Source organism: Sminthopsis crassicaudata, chromosome 6 (genome assembly GCF_048593235.1).
Source record: "Sminthopsis crassicaudata isolate SCR6 chromosome 6, ASM4859323v1, whole genome shotgun sequence".
Classification (NCBI taxonomy): Eukaryota; Metazoa; Chordata; class Mammalia; order Dasyuromorphia; family Dasyuridae; genus Sminthopsis; species Sminthopsis crassicaudata.
In genome coordinates, this window is record NC_133622.1 from 159,766,469 (window position 1) to 159,782,688 (window position 16,220).

The 16,220-nt window shown below is 36.9% G+C and overlaps 1 protein-coding gene across 2 annotated transcripts; it reads right to left on the reverse strand.

Moving 5' to 3' along the window:
* Positions 1 to 464: 464 nt before the first annotated feature.
* CCNG2 (cyclin G2) lies at positions 465 to 14,196 on the reverse strand. 2 transcript variants are annotated; one of them, XM_074273954.1, is made up of 8 exons: positions 13,835 to 14,196; positions 13,304 to 13,441; positions 12,097 to 12,234; positions 6,115 to 6,365; positions 5,881 to 5,959; positions 5,673 to 5,771; positions 3,504 to 3,709; positions 465 to 1,964 (listed from the first exon to the last, which is right to left on the reverse strand). In XM_074273954.1, the coding sequence occupies exons 2-8, from the start codon at positions 13,439 to 13,441 to the stop codon at positions 1,841 to 1,843; spliced, it is 1,035 nt and encodes a 344-aa protein (XP_074130055.1). In that variant the 5' UTR covers positions 13,835 to 14,196; the 3' UTR covers positions 465 to 1,840. The 2 variants fall into 2 exon arrangements, with proteins under 2 accessions (XP_074130055.1, XP_074130056.1); XM_074273955.1 differs by having other exon boundaries at positions 465 to 1,988; positions 3,469 to 3,709; positions 13,835 to 14,183.
* Between the last annotated feature and the right edge of the window lie 2,024 nt (positions 14,197 to 16,220).

Below are 16,220 nucleotides of genomic sequence, written 5' to 3' on the forward strand. Positions count from 1 at the left end.
ATGAGGCTCTACCCTAAAAGCAGATCTAACTGCAGCCAAAGCAGGCTGGCTGAAGGAAGTTAGGGGTCATAAAGCCAGTCTTCCTGAGTTCCATTGCTTTAAAAAATGTTTCCTTTCTCCCATCAGAGAAACAACTAAGACGTAGTAATTCATCTTTCTTGGGTCAATTATAGCACGGGGGATAGCCTATGCAAAGACATGAAGGTAGGAAACAATATATGGAGACTAGCAAAGACTATGGCAAAACAGAAAAATGTGATAAAGTAAAACATGACATCAAATTGGAAAGACAAAGGGGAGTCAGACTGTGAAGAGAAGTTAACAGAGCTAACAATAATCAGAAAAATTAAAATCAATAAACTAATTCTTGAGATACAATAAGTTATTTAATATTTGGGTAGGAAGAGGAAAGGAATGGATCTTTGTTTAGAAATGAGAGTCATAAATGAGACAAATACAATATGTTATGCTTCATTAACTTTTCCTTTATTTTGAGTGGTAATCTGTCAGATCACCCTTAACTCTACTTTGGAAAAACAACTATCAGAGGCCAATTTAAGTAGAAAAGAAACAAAGCAAGTCATCAATATACAGTTTCTATAATACAGAATACACAATAAATTATATCTACATGCAATGTCTACAGTTACACAATGTAAAAAAATACAGTACTTTTTATGTACATTTTTTAAGATTTACATTTTTATGTACATTTTGTAAACTTTTTAAAATACATTCTTTGTACAAAACCCAAAGTGTACAAAGTTTATTAAGTTCGCACATCACCATTCTTACATCTGTACTACAGCACAGACATACTCACATACACTACTAGACAGCTTTTTTACTTTATATTTCAGCCTTGGCCCCCCAGTCTAATACCGTTATTCTTGAAATGTGAATTGCATTCTATTAACTTCCTGTATTCTCAGAGCATATACTGTAATCATACCAACATATGATTTTTGTAATGCAACAAAACCATGTGTTTGTTGTCACATCCACATTTACCCAGTTCTGTGAAATAACCTTATCCAGCACTAAGAGCTTTTATACATATGCATGCAAAACTAGTTCTGATTACTTATTTTATTAAACACTAAAATAAACTAAAGAGCTAAAAACACTTACTCAAAAAGAATGCAAATACTTGCCAAGCTTAGCTTGTCAATATTTCTGTAGCTAGTATATCAACTTCAACTAAGATTCTAAATATTAAAATGCACAAGAGCAAGACTACTACATTTTAAGTTTTGCTGGGTCTGTATTGGATATTACATTCAATTTTTTAAAAGCATATCCTGACATGTTTGAATGTATCCTCCATCATGAAGACACATTTGTGAAAACTGTTCAAAGGGCTATCTACTGTCCCTGCCAAGAGAGCATAGGCACACTCCCAAATATGTTTAAATGACAATACCTGAAGACTTTATGTGAAGTTGTAAAAGACCCATATATATTTAGACTGCATTTATCTAAAACAAAACAAAACACACAAAAAAAAAACCCTCTGAAAAGTAGTAAATTAAATGTTTAAATTGTCCCTCCCCTAATCATCCTCCCTCCCCAGCTAAAAAAGCATGACTATTCAGAAGAAAAAAAAAAAGTGCCACCCTAAGTATTTTTACTACTTGTCTAAGAAGCATAAACCCATTTAATGGCTTAGAATTAAATATGAAAATAGGCCAGATCTGATCTGAATAACAAACAGAAAGTAGGTGGATCCAGTCCATGCAACTCCTTCCTGAAAGATAAAGGGGAGGGGAAGAATATCCCCTATTTATTGCTTAGAAACCTGTAGGCGGATTCCAAACTTGTACTTTGTACAATGAGATTTCTAAGATTGGAAGCACAGGGCTTGTGCCACCTTGAAATCAAAAAAGAAGGTGCATTCTCGATCGCTGGGAGGAGAGCTGCTCAAACTTTCTTCTCCACAACTCATATCTTCACCAGAATCCTCACTGAAAGGGGGCAAAAAGAAAGATCTTATTTACAATATACTTGAAAACTTTTTGTAACCACTTTAAATGTAATCTTGAAATTACAAGGTTAAATTGAGGTACCTTTTTTTTTAAGCCTCCAAAGACTTCCCAATGTAAACTCTTCAGCATTTAAATAATATTTCAGTTACTTTCAAAAGGAACCCTTTGTGACAGACTTTCTCACTGGTGAACAAGCTGCTATTCCTGAGACAATTAATACCAAGGACTCGACCAACATCTATCTACTCCTTCCAATTAGAAAACACAATCTATTTATAGAGCACTAAAGTTTGTAAAGTATTCTACAGATTACAGATATTTACTCCTGTGATTCTCACAACCCATGCTGATAGGTAAGCATTTATTTTTATCTCCATTTTACAGATGAAAACTGAGGTTAAGTTATTTGCACAGGATCCCAGAGCTAGTAGATCCAAGTCAGGCTTTAGACTCAAGACTTCAGTATTTTTAAAGCTAGTGCTCTATTCACAACCTAAAAAAAAAAAAATAGCCTACTACCATTGTTTGACATCTGGATTATTAATTACAATCAAGACAAAAAGATAGTTTTCTGATATGTTGTAACTGTATCTTATTATAAAATAAAGAAATATATCATAATTGAAATGAATTTTCAATCTCATAAAATTTTTACAACTGGAAGGGACCTTAGAGATCATTGTAGATCAATCTTTTTATTTTACAAATAAACAGTAACCCATGACTCATATATACAAAAATAAATCCTGGTCTGCAAAGGAAAATAAACTGGATTTAATGATCATCCCTCAAAGATTCTATCTCAAAGCTATAGTATGCCACATTAGGTACTTAAAATTAAACCATTACAAAACTGTTCATGGACATTTCATATTATTTCAGCATTAAACATTTTGAAGAAAAAAATCTGTATCACGATTTAACCATCAAAAAAAAAAAAAAAAAAAAAAAAAAAAAAAAAGATTAAAAGAAATCCTACACAGAATACGAAGGTTCTGTTACAGTTAAGCTAAAGCTAACCAGCACTTCCAAAACAGAATTAATTATATTATCTATGCTTAACACACAATCAGCTGCTCTGGTATTTCTCCAAAAACTCAACAATGTGATCCTATCAAAAGTTCCGGAGGAAATATTAAACTAGAAAGACCAAAAGGAGAACAGGAAGTCACACCAGTGTGCATCCTTCACAAATGACTTTTTTCCTCTGCCTCAAAAATGTTGTTTTAAATAAAATGTTTACAAGGGTGCGTGATGACATAATGTGCTAGACAGACAGAATTAAAAGAATTTAAATTTTCTTTCCAGTCAGCACTCCTCGGGAAAAAACATCTGCATGACTGGGATTGCACACACACAGCTGGCTTAATCTCTAGTGAGTCATTTCATTGCTAAAGCTATTTCCTCATCTGTCAAATGAAGAAATCGGATTCGATGATCTCAAAAGCCCTTCACATCTTCAATGTTCTACTATCATCATGACAAACTGAAAAGAAATTTAAAAGGCAGTTGGCTCACCTTTGACTCTCCTCAAAACAGCCCCCTTCTGGAATTGTGGGCAGTTCAGGAACACTGTAATAGCTATTGTGAAGATTCTGAGCTGTGCGTCTTGAGACAATCCATACTAGCTTTTTATGGTCAGGTTTGCAACACTCAGGAGAAGAATACTCTGCTAGGCATTTTGAAACTAACTCCCTCCAGTAAGAGAAATCAGCATCATTAATCTGAAAACACAATTTTATTTATTTCAAAAAACCGAGAAAGGTCTTTTAACAATAGTATCAATCAGAATTCATATATCAAAATGCCAAGGTGAGTGCCAGAAGTATCAAGACTATAAGATCTAATGAGGTCTTTTCAATAATGTAAATCCTGAGCAATTATCAGAAATCATATTACATGTCCTCTGAAAGCTTTTTTATTTGCATACTTTTTTGCATGTTGTCCTCCCCATTAGATTTGAGTTCCTTGAGGGAAGGGACTGTTTTGGGGTTTTTTTTGCTACTTTTTGTATCCCCAGTGCTTAACAGTACATAGAAGGTGCTTAATAAAAGTTTACTGGATGGAATCCTAGTCAAATATGTTAAATAGCTTAAAATTTGATAAGTTATAAAATGAATTTAAGAAATAACATTAAGAAATTTCTCAGAAAGGAGCTACTTCCCCAACAAGAGGAAATAATACCACTTACTTCTAAGGAAGAATTTTAATCTTTTTCAAGTTCCCTTGGTAATATTACTGTATAATTAACATGAAGACTTTCAATCATCAAAGAGAAACTAGCTAACATTTATATACTGCTTTTTAATGTTTTCTAAGTGCTTTATAAATACTATCTCATTTAACAATATTGATGACAATAATAACATAATAAATGATGGCCAACATTTATATGGAACTTACCATGTCCTAGACACTGTACTAAGTGCTCTACAATTATTTATATCATTTCAACCACCCCAGGAGATAGAGACTTTACAGATTAAAAAACTGAGGCAAGTAAGTTAAATGGCTTGCAGAAAGTCACACAACTCTAAATGTCTAACACAGGATTTGAACTGGGCTTGGATTTGAGAAGACTCAAGTTCATATCCAGCCTCAGATACTACTAGCTGTACAACCCTGGGCAAATCATTAACACTTGTTTGCCTCAGATCCTCATTTTACAAATGAGGATAGTAATAATACCTCTAACCTCCCCCCCCCAAGTTGGGGGAGGGTTAGAGGTATTATTACTTCTACATACAGAAGTGCCACATAAATATCAACTATTTATTACTGTTATTAGGTCTGACACTCTCTCTATTCCCATGTACACTACTGTACATATTTTATATTAGGACCATAATAATCTAAAAAACAATTAACCAACAAATTCCCTAAAAGACAATTTACAACTGCTGACTATACTTTCTCACCAAACCACAATCAGAATATCTTATATAAGCATTCATCTGGCCTCTTCATCCAATCAAGGAAAATCTGCTTTGCTCCTTCCTTCCTAAGGCAGACCATTCTGTTTGGGGGCACTTCTAATTTTTAAAATATTTTCTCTTACACAAAGCAAAAATATACTTCATTAGCTTTTGTTTTTCTGTTCTTCACTGTTTTTCATTCTGCTTCCATGCCAAGATTTACAAGCTTAATCCCTCATCTAATAATAGCTCTTCAAAAAATGTGAATCACCCAAACCATATTGATGATGTGTCCAACAGGAGTCAATTTTGTACTGAGCAGTAGCCATCCATGTGGACAGAACAAAACGATCCCTGACCTCCAGAAGCTTCTGCTTAAACAGGGCATAGACAAGAACATCCACGAAGATGAGCAGCATGAACACATATATTCACATATAGCTTCGTTCACATAATATGTATGCAATGAGGATGTCATCTACCCCACTACCAAGTTTCTTCCTCATCTGCTCTGGATTTTTTCCCCTGATCCCCACACTGCCCTCTCCAGTCCTCTGGCTCCATCCCTCCAAAAATGTGGGGCTACACACAACACTCTGAATCAAGTCTAACCAAGGGAAGCAGAAGAGAACTATAGTCTCTGATGCCACTGGAAGATGAAGAATAATCCACTAAACATGGGAATTCTTTTTGCAAAAATTCATCCCTATGTTTTGGTTTCCTATGTGTGACTTTTTAAAGGCAAAACCTCTTTAAAAAAAAACCAATTTACCTTGGAATGCTTTTGAACAAGAAGAATTATTTCCAATAATTCAATAGATTTCAAAGTTTCCACTTCTAGATTAAGAAGGCACAAAGCTAATACAGACGGCTGTGGGAGAAAAAAGGACAGAGCTATGTGTGAATTTCCTCAGTATATTTATCTTATCATAGTATATAATTATACTGTCACTAAAAAATAAAAATTTAAGGATACTTACTTTTGCTTTTGAAAAAGTCAGTCGGCAGTTGCAAGCTTTTAGCTGAGCCTCCAATTTATCAAGGCTCAATACTTCTTTCCTATGAAATATATCAAAGAAAAGAAGTTTTACATAGATTCAAAGATTGCCCAGACTAAAATTTTTAATGTTTCCATGACTTATTTTTAAATTTAGAGCTCTTTAAATGGGTTGATGATGATAAAACTATGGGACACGACATCAACTTGTGCTCACCTTTCTGAAGTATGACGAAGTACGATAGTGTGGTATAAGTGCAAAAAATTTAAGGCAGTAGTAGCTTCTAAATCATAGTGCAACTTTTCAGAAATAATTTTTTCCATCCGTTTTATGTCAGAAGCAGTACATTTGCACTGACTAATTCTGATGACATCATGGGTTGATGGAATATTGCATTCCTCTTCAATTATTCTAGCAGCCAGAAGAAAACAACAGACTCCAATGCAAGATAAATGTTTAGGCTTCACCTGAAGAACAAAGACATCTTTAAAAATCTCAAAAAGGCAAAAGATGGGGGGGGGGGAAGAACAGTTGACAGCATGTTTTAAAGGTTTACAAAGAAATTTGCACACATGATTGCATTTGAATTTTACCAGTTAAGGAGATAGGTAGATGATGAAACTGTAAGTCTTACAGGTCAAAAGATTTTTTTCATAGTTGTAAAGCTTTTAAATATGGGGAGCTGGAAAGAATTGGAAATTGAGGGGATGCCCATCAATTGGTAAATAGCTGGACAAATTATGGTATATGAATGTAATGGAATATTATTGTTTTTTGAGAAATGACAAGCAGGCCCACTTCAAAAAAGCCTAAATGCTGAGTGAAGAGAACAGAACCAGGAGAACATTGCACACAGAGACTATGTGTGAGCAACTATATGATAGACTGCTCTTCTCAGAAATACAATGATCTAAAACAATTCTAAAAGACTCATGATGGAAAATGCTATCCACATCCAGAAAAAGAATTATGGTGTCTGAATGCAGATTGAAGCATACTATTTTTACTTTTGTCATTTTTCTTTGTTGTGATTTTTCTTTTTTGTTCTTATTCTTTTGCAACATGACTAACGTAGAAATACGTTGAATATGCTTGTACATGCATAACCTATATCAGACTGATTACCATCTTGGGGAGGGGTAAGAGGAGAGAGGGGGAAAAAGGAGATCAAAATCTTATACAAATAAATGTCAAAAACTAATAACTAAATTAAAAATAAGTAAATATGAGAACTGGAATTTGAATCTGAGGTCTTCCTTAATCCCAAATCCAGCATACTAGAGAGGATATCTCACAGTCCTCTCTCTTGAGAGGTAGGTTTCAGCCTGATGCATAAAAACACTCAAAATCAGAGAGACCTTAAATGATTTTTAGAAAATCTGGGACTCCCTTCTCATTTAAGAATTTCAAGTAAAGGCAGATGACCTCTTGTTAATGCAAACTTTGTACTTAAAATATTTATATATTGCCACCCTCCAAAAAACTTCTTATACCAATATTTATCAAAACAAAGGAAAACCAGTAAGAGTCCAGGCACAATAGAAAGAAGCTTGTTGCACCAATTCTATTGCTGAGGCAATTGGGGTTAAGTGACTTGCCCAGGGTCACACAGCTAGGAAGTGTTAAGTGCCTGAGGCCAGATTTGAACTAAGGTCCTCCTAATTTCAGGGCTGATGCCTATCCACTGAGCCATCTAGCTGCCCCTGTTGCTCATACTTCAAAAAAAAAAAAAAAAAAAAAAAAAAAAAAAAAAAAAAAAAAAAAAATATATATATATATATATATATATATATATATATATATATATATATATATATATATATATACTTCTAAATCTCTCCCAAAGAATGGCAACCTTTAGCAACAATAAATTTAAATTATAAAAATTTTAAAAAGCAGCTTTCCTCTCTTTTTCAACAATGTCAGTAATGCTCAAATTGAAAAAAAAAATTTGCTTGGATACCAATTTTTTGATACTAAATTACATTGTCTTCCATACCTAAGTTTCTTCAGTAGTTCTCTGCTATCAATGTCAATGTCCCAATACAGCAAGTATTTCAACACTGGAACCACAACTTCTATAGAACTCAAAGTAGTATTCCCTCTTTTTTATCTGCTTAGCTAGCTTCAAATGTGTGTATGCAGGTTGTGTCAATGTATCCCAAAGGAGACCTTTTCTTCTCAGCCATGGTGGAAAAAAGATGGGAGTACTTGGTCACTATGTTTTTGAAATAAACACTGAAGACAACCTGCAGGCTCTCACTTCATATCTCAAGTCAGAATCATCAAAAATTCTTTAATAAATGGCCAAACTAGAGAGAGAGTTCACCCAACATCCCATGCTAGAGGGCATTCCTTCGTTACCTCTGGCATCACAAGGCCCCTGGAATCCCCTGCTTTTCCTATGGGACCAGTCCATTTTATGTCTTTTTATACAATTCCTCTAAAATCACTCCCTGGTTATGTCTTAAGAGTCAAGTCAAATCTACCAGGAGCTTCTCTACTGCTTTCTATATGCTAATAACCTTTACTTCTTCAGTCAGTGGTGTACCACATGTCACTGCCACACCAAACACCAGTAGAATGCCTTTGACATCATAGGAAGTATGAGGTCAGTAAAAAAGTTTTGCAATTTCCAGAAAACAATCCAGCTGGCTCGATCTCTTCCTTTTCAATTCTCAGCCCATTTGTTGTCCATTTAATTCTGTTTGTCCCAGACACCCATATAGTTGGAGGATAAACTCTATATAGGATGTATATCCCATACACATATTCATCTAAAAAGTATGTTGAAATCTAGGAAATAAGAATTCTTCATTCAATTGTCTTTCCTGTGTGTATGGAAAAAGCCAAACACGTATTCTAGAAAGCTCTGCAATGTTCTCTGGTTTGATTCAATCAGTCATCCACAAACAGAATACCTAGAAATCCCCACCACCATCACAGGTATATTCCAACTCGACTTGGACTTTTTGCACATTCTCCTCCATCACAGTATCGAATACCTCCAAATACATATCTCATTGTTTTATGCCACACCTGGTGTTTATGATCATCAATTCATTGAACAGGGTTATTTTTATTGTACAGCATCTAAACAATCCTCAACAGCTAGAGGGAAGATACTTAGTAAAAGAAACAGTAGGAAGCAATTTCTTCTATTGTTTCAGATGCCATTTTGATTTTTTCTTAAATTAATGAAATATAAGCACAATGGAAATTTATAATTTTACTTTATATGTATAATATACATATCTATATACACATATACATTTTTATGTATATAGCTATATATAGTACTATTTTACAAGATTAGATTTTTAAAGCTGGAAGGGACTTTAATTCTGTTTGTCCCAGACACCCATATAGTTGGAGGATAAACTCTATATAGGATGTATATCCCATACACATATTCATCTAAAAAGTATGTTGAAATCTAGGAAATAAGAATTCTTCATAATTTATAATCCAATACCTTTATTTTACCAATGGAAAAAAACAAAACAAAGCCAAGTCCCAGAGAAGGTTAAATATATGATCTGTCAAAGTAAGAGGCAGTCACTTGAACTCAATGCTCTCCAAATTTAGTGCTTTTTACTGTTTGAAGAGCCACCTTAGAGACTGTGATATAGGGCCCAAGTGTGATCGCATCCCATAACCTTGTCAGGAAAAAGCTTGTTGAGATAATTTTTTACAAATCTTTCCCATTTGTCTTTTGATTGTTGTCCTATCTTTTCATCCTTGAATGAACTCTGAAATGACTTTGCTTAGCTAGATATCTTACCAAGTTTTCTTTAAACTGATTGTACCTCTACTGCTTCTCTCTGCTTTATAGGTGATACTGGTCCTTACTGTCTGTCACCCATCATCAGTCAGTGTTGTTTTCAGCAGGCCTTGTTCTCCCTTTGGCAAGTGATTTAAATACATGTCCAATCAGGTTCTCTCAGGTCTTCTAGTCTCTTTGTTCATTTATAATGACAATTCATTTATAATAGTTTAAATTTTGGATTAATTGTAATCTGTATCAATGTCATTTGTTTCCATTACCTATTATTTGTTTTCAACAATCTATTCAAATAATTCAGTTAAAATTATAAATACATTTGTATACATTCACATCTATACCCTTACTTCTGTTTCTTATTATTCTCTCAAAAAACAAACAAAAAAACAAAACTGAATCTTAACTCTGATGAATTCATGATATGATTCTATACATCTCAGTCAGGGAAAACTCTCATTTCAATGTTTTTCTCTCTTATAATGTAGTTGGTTTCACTACTTATGATTACTTGGTATTCTCCATAGCCACTCTCACTCACTCTCCCCCTTTTAAAAGCATTGAAAACATAGCTACATGATGCATCTGTATAATCCACATGTCTTTCTCCTAAACTATATTCTCTCAAATATTTCTTGCTATCCCCCAACTTCTTTAATCTCTGCACTGAAGTATCAGAATTTGATTTGAAAAATCTTATCAAGTTCTATAGAGAAGTTCTCTCCTACTTTGTCCTCTGCAACCACTGCTGATTTACTGTAAACTGAATTTATGTTCACATTGGTCATTTTGCAATTGCTTATGATTAGTACCACAATACAAAAAAAAAAAAACAAATGTCCCATGAATTATTTTCTGTAAATTCTATTCATATGATTAAAAACCCTTTCTGCCAATCCCTCTTTACTGTTATTATGAGCTAAATCTTTGCTGTTGTAAAGGATTGTGAACTATTCTTCCATTTAGCTTGCAATTTTAATAAATTGATAAACATTTATCAGTGCCTTCTTTTTTTTCTTACAGCAATACTGATATAATTCAGTTCCTCCAGCAACATGTCCCACTTGTTTGTACTGGTTAAGTACTTCACATTTAGAGTTCAAACACCATTACAAGTTTTGTACAACTTGAAGTACAACATTATTGAACTATTTGTCAGATCCTGTTTTAAACAGAATGAACTTCAGGGTAAATACAGCAATTATTTCAGTTGACACCTTAATTCAAGCCTTTGTAACATTTTGCTTAGATTATTGCAATAGCCTCCTAATTGGCCTCCCTATTTACTGTCTCTTTCCACTTCAGACCATCCTATCTACACCACCAAAGTAATTTTCTGAACACAAAGATCTGACCACATCACTGCCCAATTCAAATTGTAGTAGCTTCATACAGCCTCTAAGATAAAATAGTAACTCTTGTTTAGCCTTCCCTAGCCTGGTTGCAACTTATCTTTCTAGTCTGGATGACATTATTCTCATTCTTCCTCAGTAATTCAGTCAAACTGACCTCTCTATTCCTCACAAATCCCTTATCTGTCTTGACACTGGCTCCACCACATGCCCAGCATGCACTGTCCTTGTCTATGTCACAGAGAGGCCTTCTCTTTGTCTAAAATAGATTCAATTAAGCAGAACCTTTACAACCAAAATTTTCTAGTCTTCCAACTACATATAAAACTAGCCCATTTATCTTCATATGTACTTGTCTTCTCAATTAGAATAAAAGCTCTTATAAGTCAGAACTGCTTTGTTAATTACATTTGCACCCCAAATGCCAGGTAAGTGTGGGAGCTTTAAAAATGCTTGAGTGGCTGGCTGTAAATATTTTACTTAAGAAGACCTTACTTAGATATTTTTATGTATTTGGGGGAAAAGTTCACAAAACCAGTCAACACTGAGTTTCTAGAGAATTGTCAAATACATTCTGGATATTTCATTTTGGTTTGATAATTATATATCCTAAGTACTAGAAACCCAAACAATTTAAGTTTAGGCATTAAATTTATGAACTTTTAAAAAATTCTGTACATGTACATTTTGGAGGGTACACTTTTACAGTTTAACCACCTCATTGATGCTATAATCAGGAGAAAGGGGGTGGGAGATCACTACACTAGCCTCCTTACAAACAAATGAAAAGAATCCTTACTAGCCAAACAGTTTTTAAAAATAAATCTATGTAGCCTTTCTTTCTCTCCTCTTCATCTTCTACTAGTTATAGTGAATAGAAAATAAATAAAATATGTTTGCTTTTTTTTTTAAACTATCTTATCCAAGTTGTTACCTTGAACAAATGACTGTCTAAAAAGCTGCCAAACCTAGCACACATCTCATTGTTTGAAGAAAAGATTGAATCAAGTTTCATTGGTCTTAAATACCACAAAATCCTACTAAAAACAAACAAGTAGTTGGTACCTTCATAAGAGCCAAGAATCGATCCAAAATGTTGACAGCCAGGACAAATGTTTCAGTTCGTGATCCAAAAAAATTGGCTAAACTCCTAAGATCTTCCACCTTAACATTTCTCAGTCTTGGACACAAAGTGTTTTCATTCTACAGCAAAAATGAAGGCGAATTTTTAAAAATTCCTTACAACCAATTATTTAAGTGATTAAACATATATTTAAGTGATTAAAAATGAAAAGACGACAAAATTTTCTTTTGTTGAAAAGAACTCTGGGAATTTTTAAGCAAGACAACAAAACTTCCAGTTATCGTAAAAGGGAACTCAAACAAATCAAAATCAAACTTTTCCAATCACAGAGTTCAATCTAAAAAAAACAAGACAAAACAAAACAAAACAAAAAAAACCTGAGGAATTGAAACATATTACTGGCCAATGGTACAAAGGCATAACATCTTTTAAACAAAGTATTACATCAGATTAATATGTTAATACATCCAATAACTGCCACCATCCTGCAAGATTATAGGATTTAGAATTCTAAAGGACCTTAGAGATCCAAACCTCATATTTTATACAAGATGGAAACACTCTCTCTCTAGAAGTCTTAGGTCAAGCCCTACATTTGCCAGAAGCCTTTCCCAGTCCTCAATTTTAGAAGGCTCCTTCCCGCTGATACTTGCCCCAATTTATCCAGTCTCGATAATGGGCACAAAGCAATTTGCACGTAGTCTCCCCTCCCTCATTAGTCTGTGAATTAGTTCCTTAGGAGCAGACTTTTTACGCCTTTCTCTTTATCTCCAGCACCAGCCCATAGTAGGTACTTAGAAAATGTTTGTAGCCTTTGTACCCAGGCGTTCCTAATCCAGGATTAGTAACTGGCCAATAAATGTTAATTCCTCTGCACAAGAACAGGTTTATTTTTTTTAATTAATAGGTTTCTATGGTAATAAGTACCCTGCGCATAGCCCAAGGGTATTTCGACCAATTTACAGTCTAATTCCTAGAAAGTATTCCACAAAGAAGCCTCAAATTAGAAGGAACAATCTGTAAAGACTCGTCCAAAGAATCATCGCCCCTTCAGGTTGGTGACAAACATCTGATGTGTGAGCCCATTCAATATGCCCTGAAGCACATTTTGCCTAAAACTCGTACTTTTTTTTTTTTTTTTTGGGGGGGGGCTTAGTAGAAGCCCCAGCATGACCCTCCTCCGCTCACCTCGGAGGCGGCTTCAATCAGGCTCAGCCCCTTCTCCCTGGGCTGAAATCTCTGCTCCTGCTCCAAGTAGAGGTTCAACAGCCGGAAGAGCTGGACCCCCTCCCTACCGGTCAGCTCCTCAGCTCCCAAGTCCTTCATCTGCAGCCGAATGAGAAGGAGAAATGAGCCGAGCACCAGAGATCCCGGCAGGGGCTTCCCAGCCGGGGGCATTGAGCAAGTGCAGCCCGGACCTTGGCCAGCCCCCCACTCCCACCCCAACCCCAGGAACGCCTCCTCCCTCCCCAGCCCCCCCCCCTGCAGCCGGCCGGTCCCGGGAGTGGGGGGGAAGGGACAGCGGGCTTAATTGTATGCAGGTGTCACCAAGCCTGAATTAAGCACCTACTGTGTGCCAGGCACAGCGCTAAGCGCCGCGGAGGTGGGGGACAAAGAAAGGCCAAAGGCAGGGCCGGCTCCGGAGGAGCTCTGCCTGCAAAAGGAGTAAGGCGCCCTGGCCCCGGGGAACAAAGAAAGCCCCGGCAGCCTCCCACTCACCTTGTCGGGGATCCCGCTCCCGTCCCCGTGGCGCCCTAGCCAGGAGAGCGCGGGGAAGGGGACGGGTCTCCGCGCCCAGCTGCTTCGTCTACAGGACCCTGCGGGTCAGCGACCCTCAGGGGCCCTCATTCATCCGTGGCCCAGCGTTCCCTCCGTCTCCGCCGCCGGCGGCCTTACAGCGCCGGCCTTCACAGCAATTGCCTCATCGCTCCAGTTCTTCCCAGTCCGACGCCCACCGCCGGCCCACCACCCTTCGGCCAAGCCCCCCTCTCTCCGGCCTTCGCCGCCGCCACCGCGGAAGGAAGCTCGAGCTCGCCTCTTGTTTTTGTTTTGAGCTTCCAACGCCCCCGAGGGGGAAGGGCACGTGACCCGCGTAGGGATCCGGGCGAGTCCGAAAGAAAAAAAGAGTCCCTCTCTAAAATTGCCCACTCTTCCTTGAGAGCCGGCTCTACAGAGCCCACCTTATTAAAAAGATTCTGTTTATAGGGATTAGGTTCCATCTCGGACGTTCGGGGCTCCGGAATTTATGGTCTATGGGGTCTTGAGGCCCGGCAGGAGCGGGGAGGGGAAAAAATGGGGTTGGCGGAAGGAGATGAGCCTACTGACGCATCACGACCTTTAAAGATCCCTGATTTGTTTTGTTTTCACTGTTTTTGAAAAGTCCGCCCAAAGTGGCCGGCTCTCTGATTGGTTAGAGTTGCACAAACGGGTCGCTGATTGCTTGATACAATCCTGACTCTGGATTGGTGAAAAAGAGACGAGTTTGAGTTCTTGGATTGGCTCTCTCCGTACCCAGAGTCTCTATCTGCCTTCGGGCCTTAGCAACTCTATTGTTTTGAGTGCGCATGCTCAGATGCCTGTATTTGTATCACCCCATTACCTATTCTTCCCCACCCCCACCTGTCCTGGGGGAATTCCATCCCGGTTTCATTCTTCCTGAGAGCTCGGCCAGCCTGGTTGCCAAACCTGGTGGCGCAAAGGTATTTCCCAGATTGTATGAACGTAGGGCATCGGGATTCGAGCTAGAGTTTTAAATCCTTACGTCAGAGACCCCTCTTACCTGTCTGTGCCGGATGCAGGCCTACGGAAGCACCTAAGAAGGATGCTGCGGTACTGGGGCCTCCCCTGGATGACGCCCAGAGAGGCCTGTGGCCATGGGTCACCCCTGAATTACCATGTGTTCTTTATTATAATTAGTGCTACCTGGACAAGGCAACACCTCTCTCTCGCGGCACCACACAAAGGAAGGTGGCGGGGGGCCTGAGGCAGAAAAACTTTCGCACGAGAGAGAACGCCGCAGTGTACAACCCAACCCCCATTTTCCCTTACTAGCGCTCCCCTCCCCCCCCCAATTTTTTTTTTTTCGTGAGATCTGATCCACACACACGGACATGCTCATACACACATATTTAAATATCTATTTTAGTGCTAAATTTTGCTAAATATGTTTGTGTGTGTATATGTGGACTTTTATATAATTTTGCTGAATATGTGTGTATGCATATATACATATGTATATATATATATATGTTTATATACATATGTTCTGGTGGACTTTTTTATTTGGTTAAGTATGTGTATAGACATAAGTGGACTTTTATACATTTTTGCTAAATATGTATATGTATGTGTAGACATATACACATTTATTTTGGTAGCATTTTTGCTAAATATATATTTTATACACTCATGAATTTTAATGGGCTTTTATGTTTTGCTAAGTATGTGACTATGTGACATCTATTTTAGTAGACTTATATTTTGCTAAATATGTGTGTATACATATACAGGGGTATGTATATATAGGTGGACTTTTATATTTTGCTAAATATGTACATCGTGCATATATAACATATACATATATGTGCCTCAAGCAGCTAAAGAATTTTAGACATACATCTTTATGCACCTTCAGCTCTTTAGCAGGCACATAGAAGCTGCCGGAGTGAACAAAGACTTCTGGGGGGAGGGGAATGCTAAATGTTGCAGCTATTGCTGTCCTTGTTCTCCATCATCTCCCTGCTACTTTGATTTTGAATGTACAGAAAGAAGACGCATTTCCCATGAGCAATTTAATTTATAGGCTCCGTAATTGTACATAATTTTTGTTTCATCCTTTTAAATACTAAAACAATTATATTTTACATCGCTTCTTGCTGAAACTCTATTCTGATAAATACAATCTAGGCACTTGGATAACCTGAAAAAAATTAGAAAAACCAACCAGATTCAATATACATGGATGGTAACTCAGGGTCTACTTGAGGGCTTCTTAATTTTTTTGGTGTTATGAGAAATCCATGTAATTGTACATAATTTTTGTTTCATCCTTTTAAAGACTAAAACAATTATACTTTGCACCACTTATTGAAATTCTATTCTGACA

Bases quoted from the DNA above. Each gene is read 5' to 3' on its own strand.
- CCNG2 (XM_074273954.1), bottom strand. From the start codon at position 13,441: ATGAAGGACTTGGGAGCTGAGGAGCTGACCGGTAGGGAGGGGGTCCAG. The intron at 6,366-12,096 runs GTACCAACTACT...TTTGTTCTTCAG, and splicing joins GATTCTTGGCTCTTATGAAG to GTGAAGCCTAAACATTTATC. The intron at 1,965-3,503 runs GTGAGCCAACTG...GCCCCCTTTCAG, and splicing joins TGTTTTGAGGAGAGTCAAAG to TGAGGATTCTGGTGAAGATA.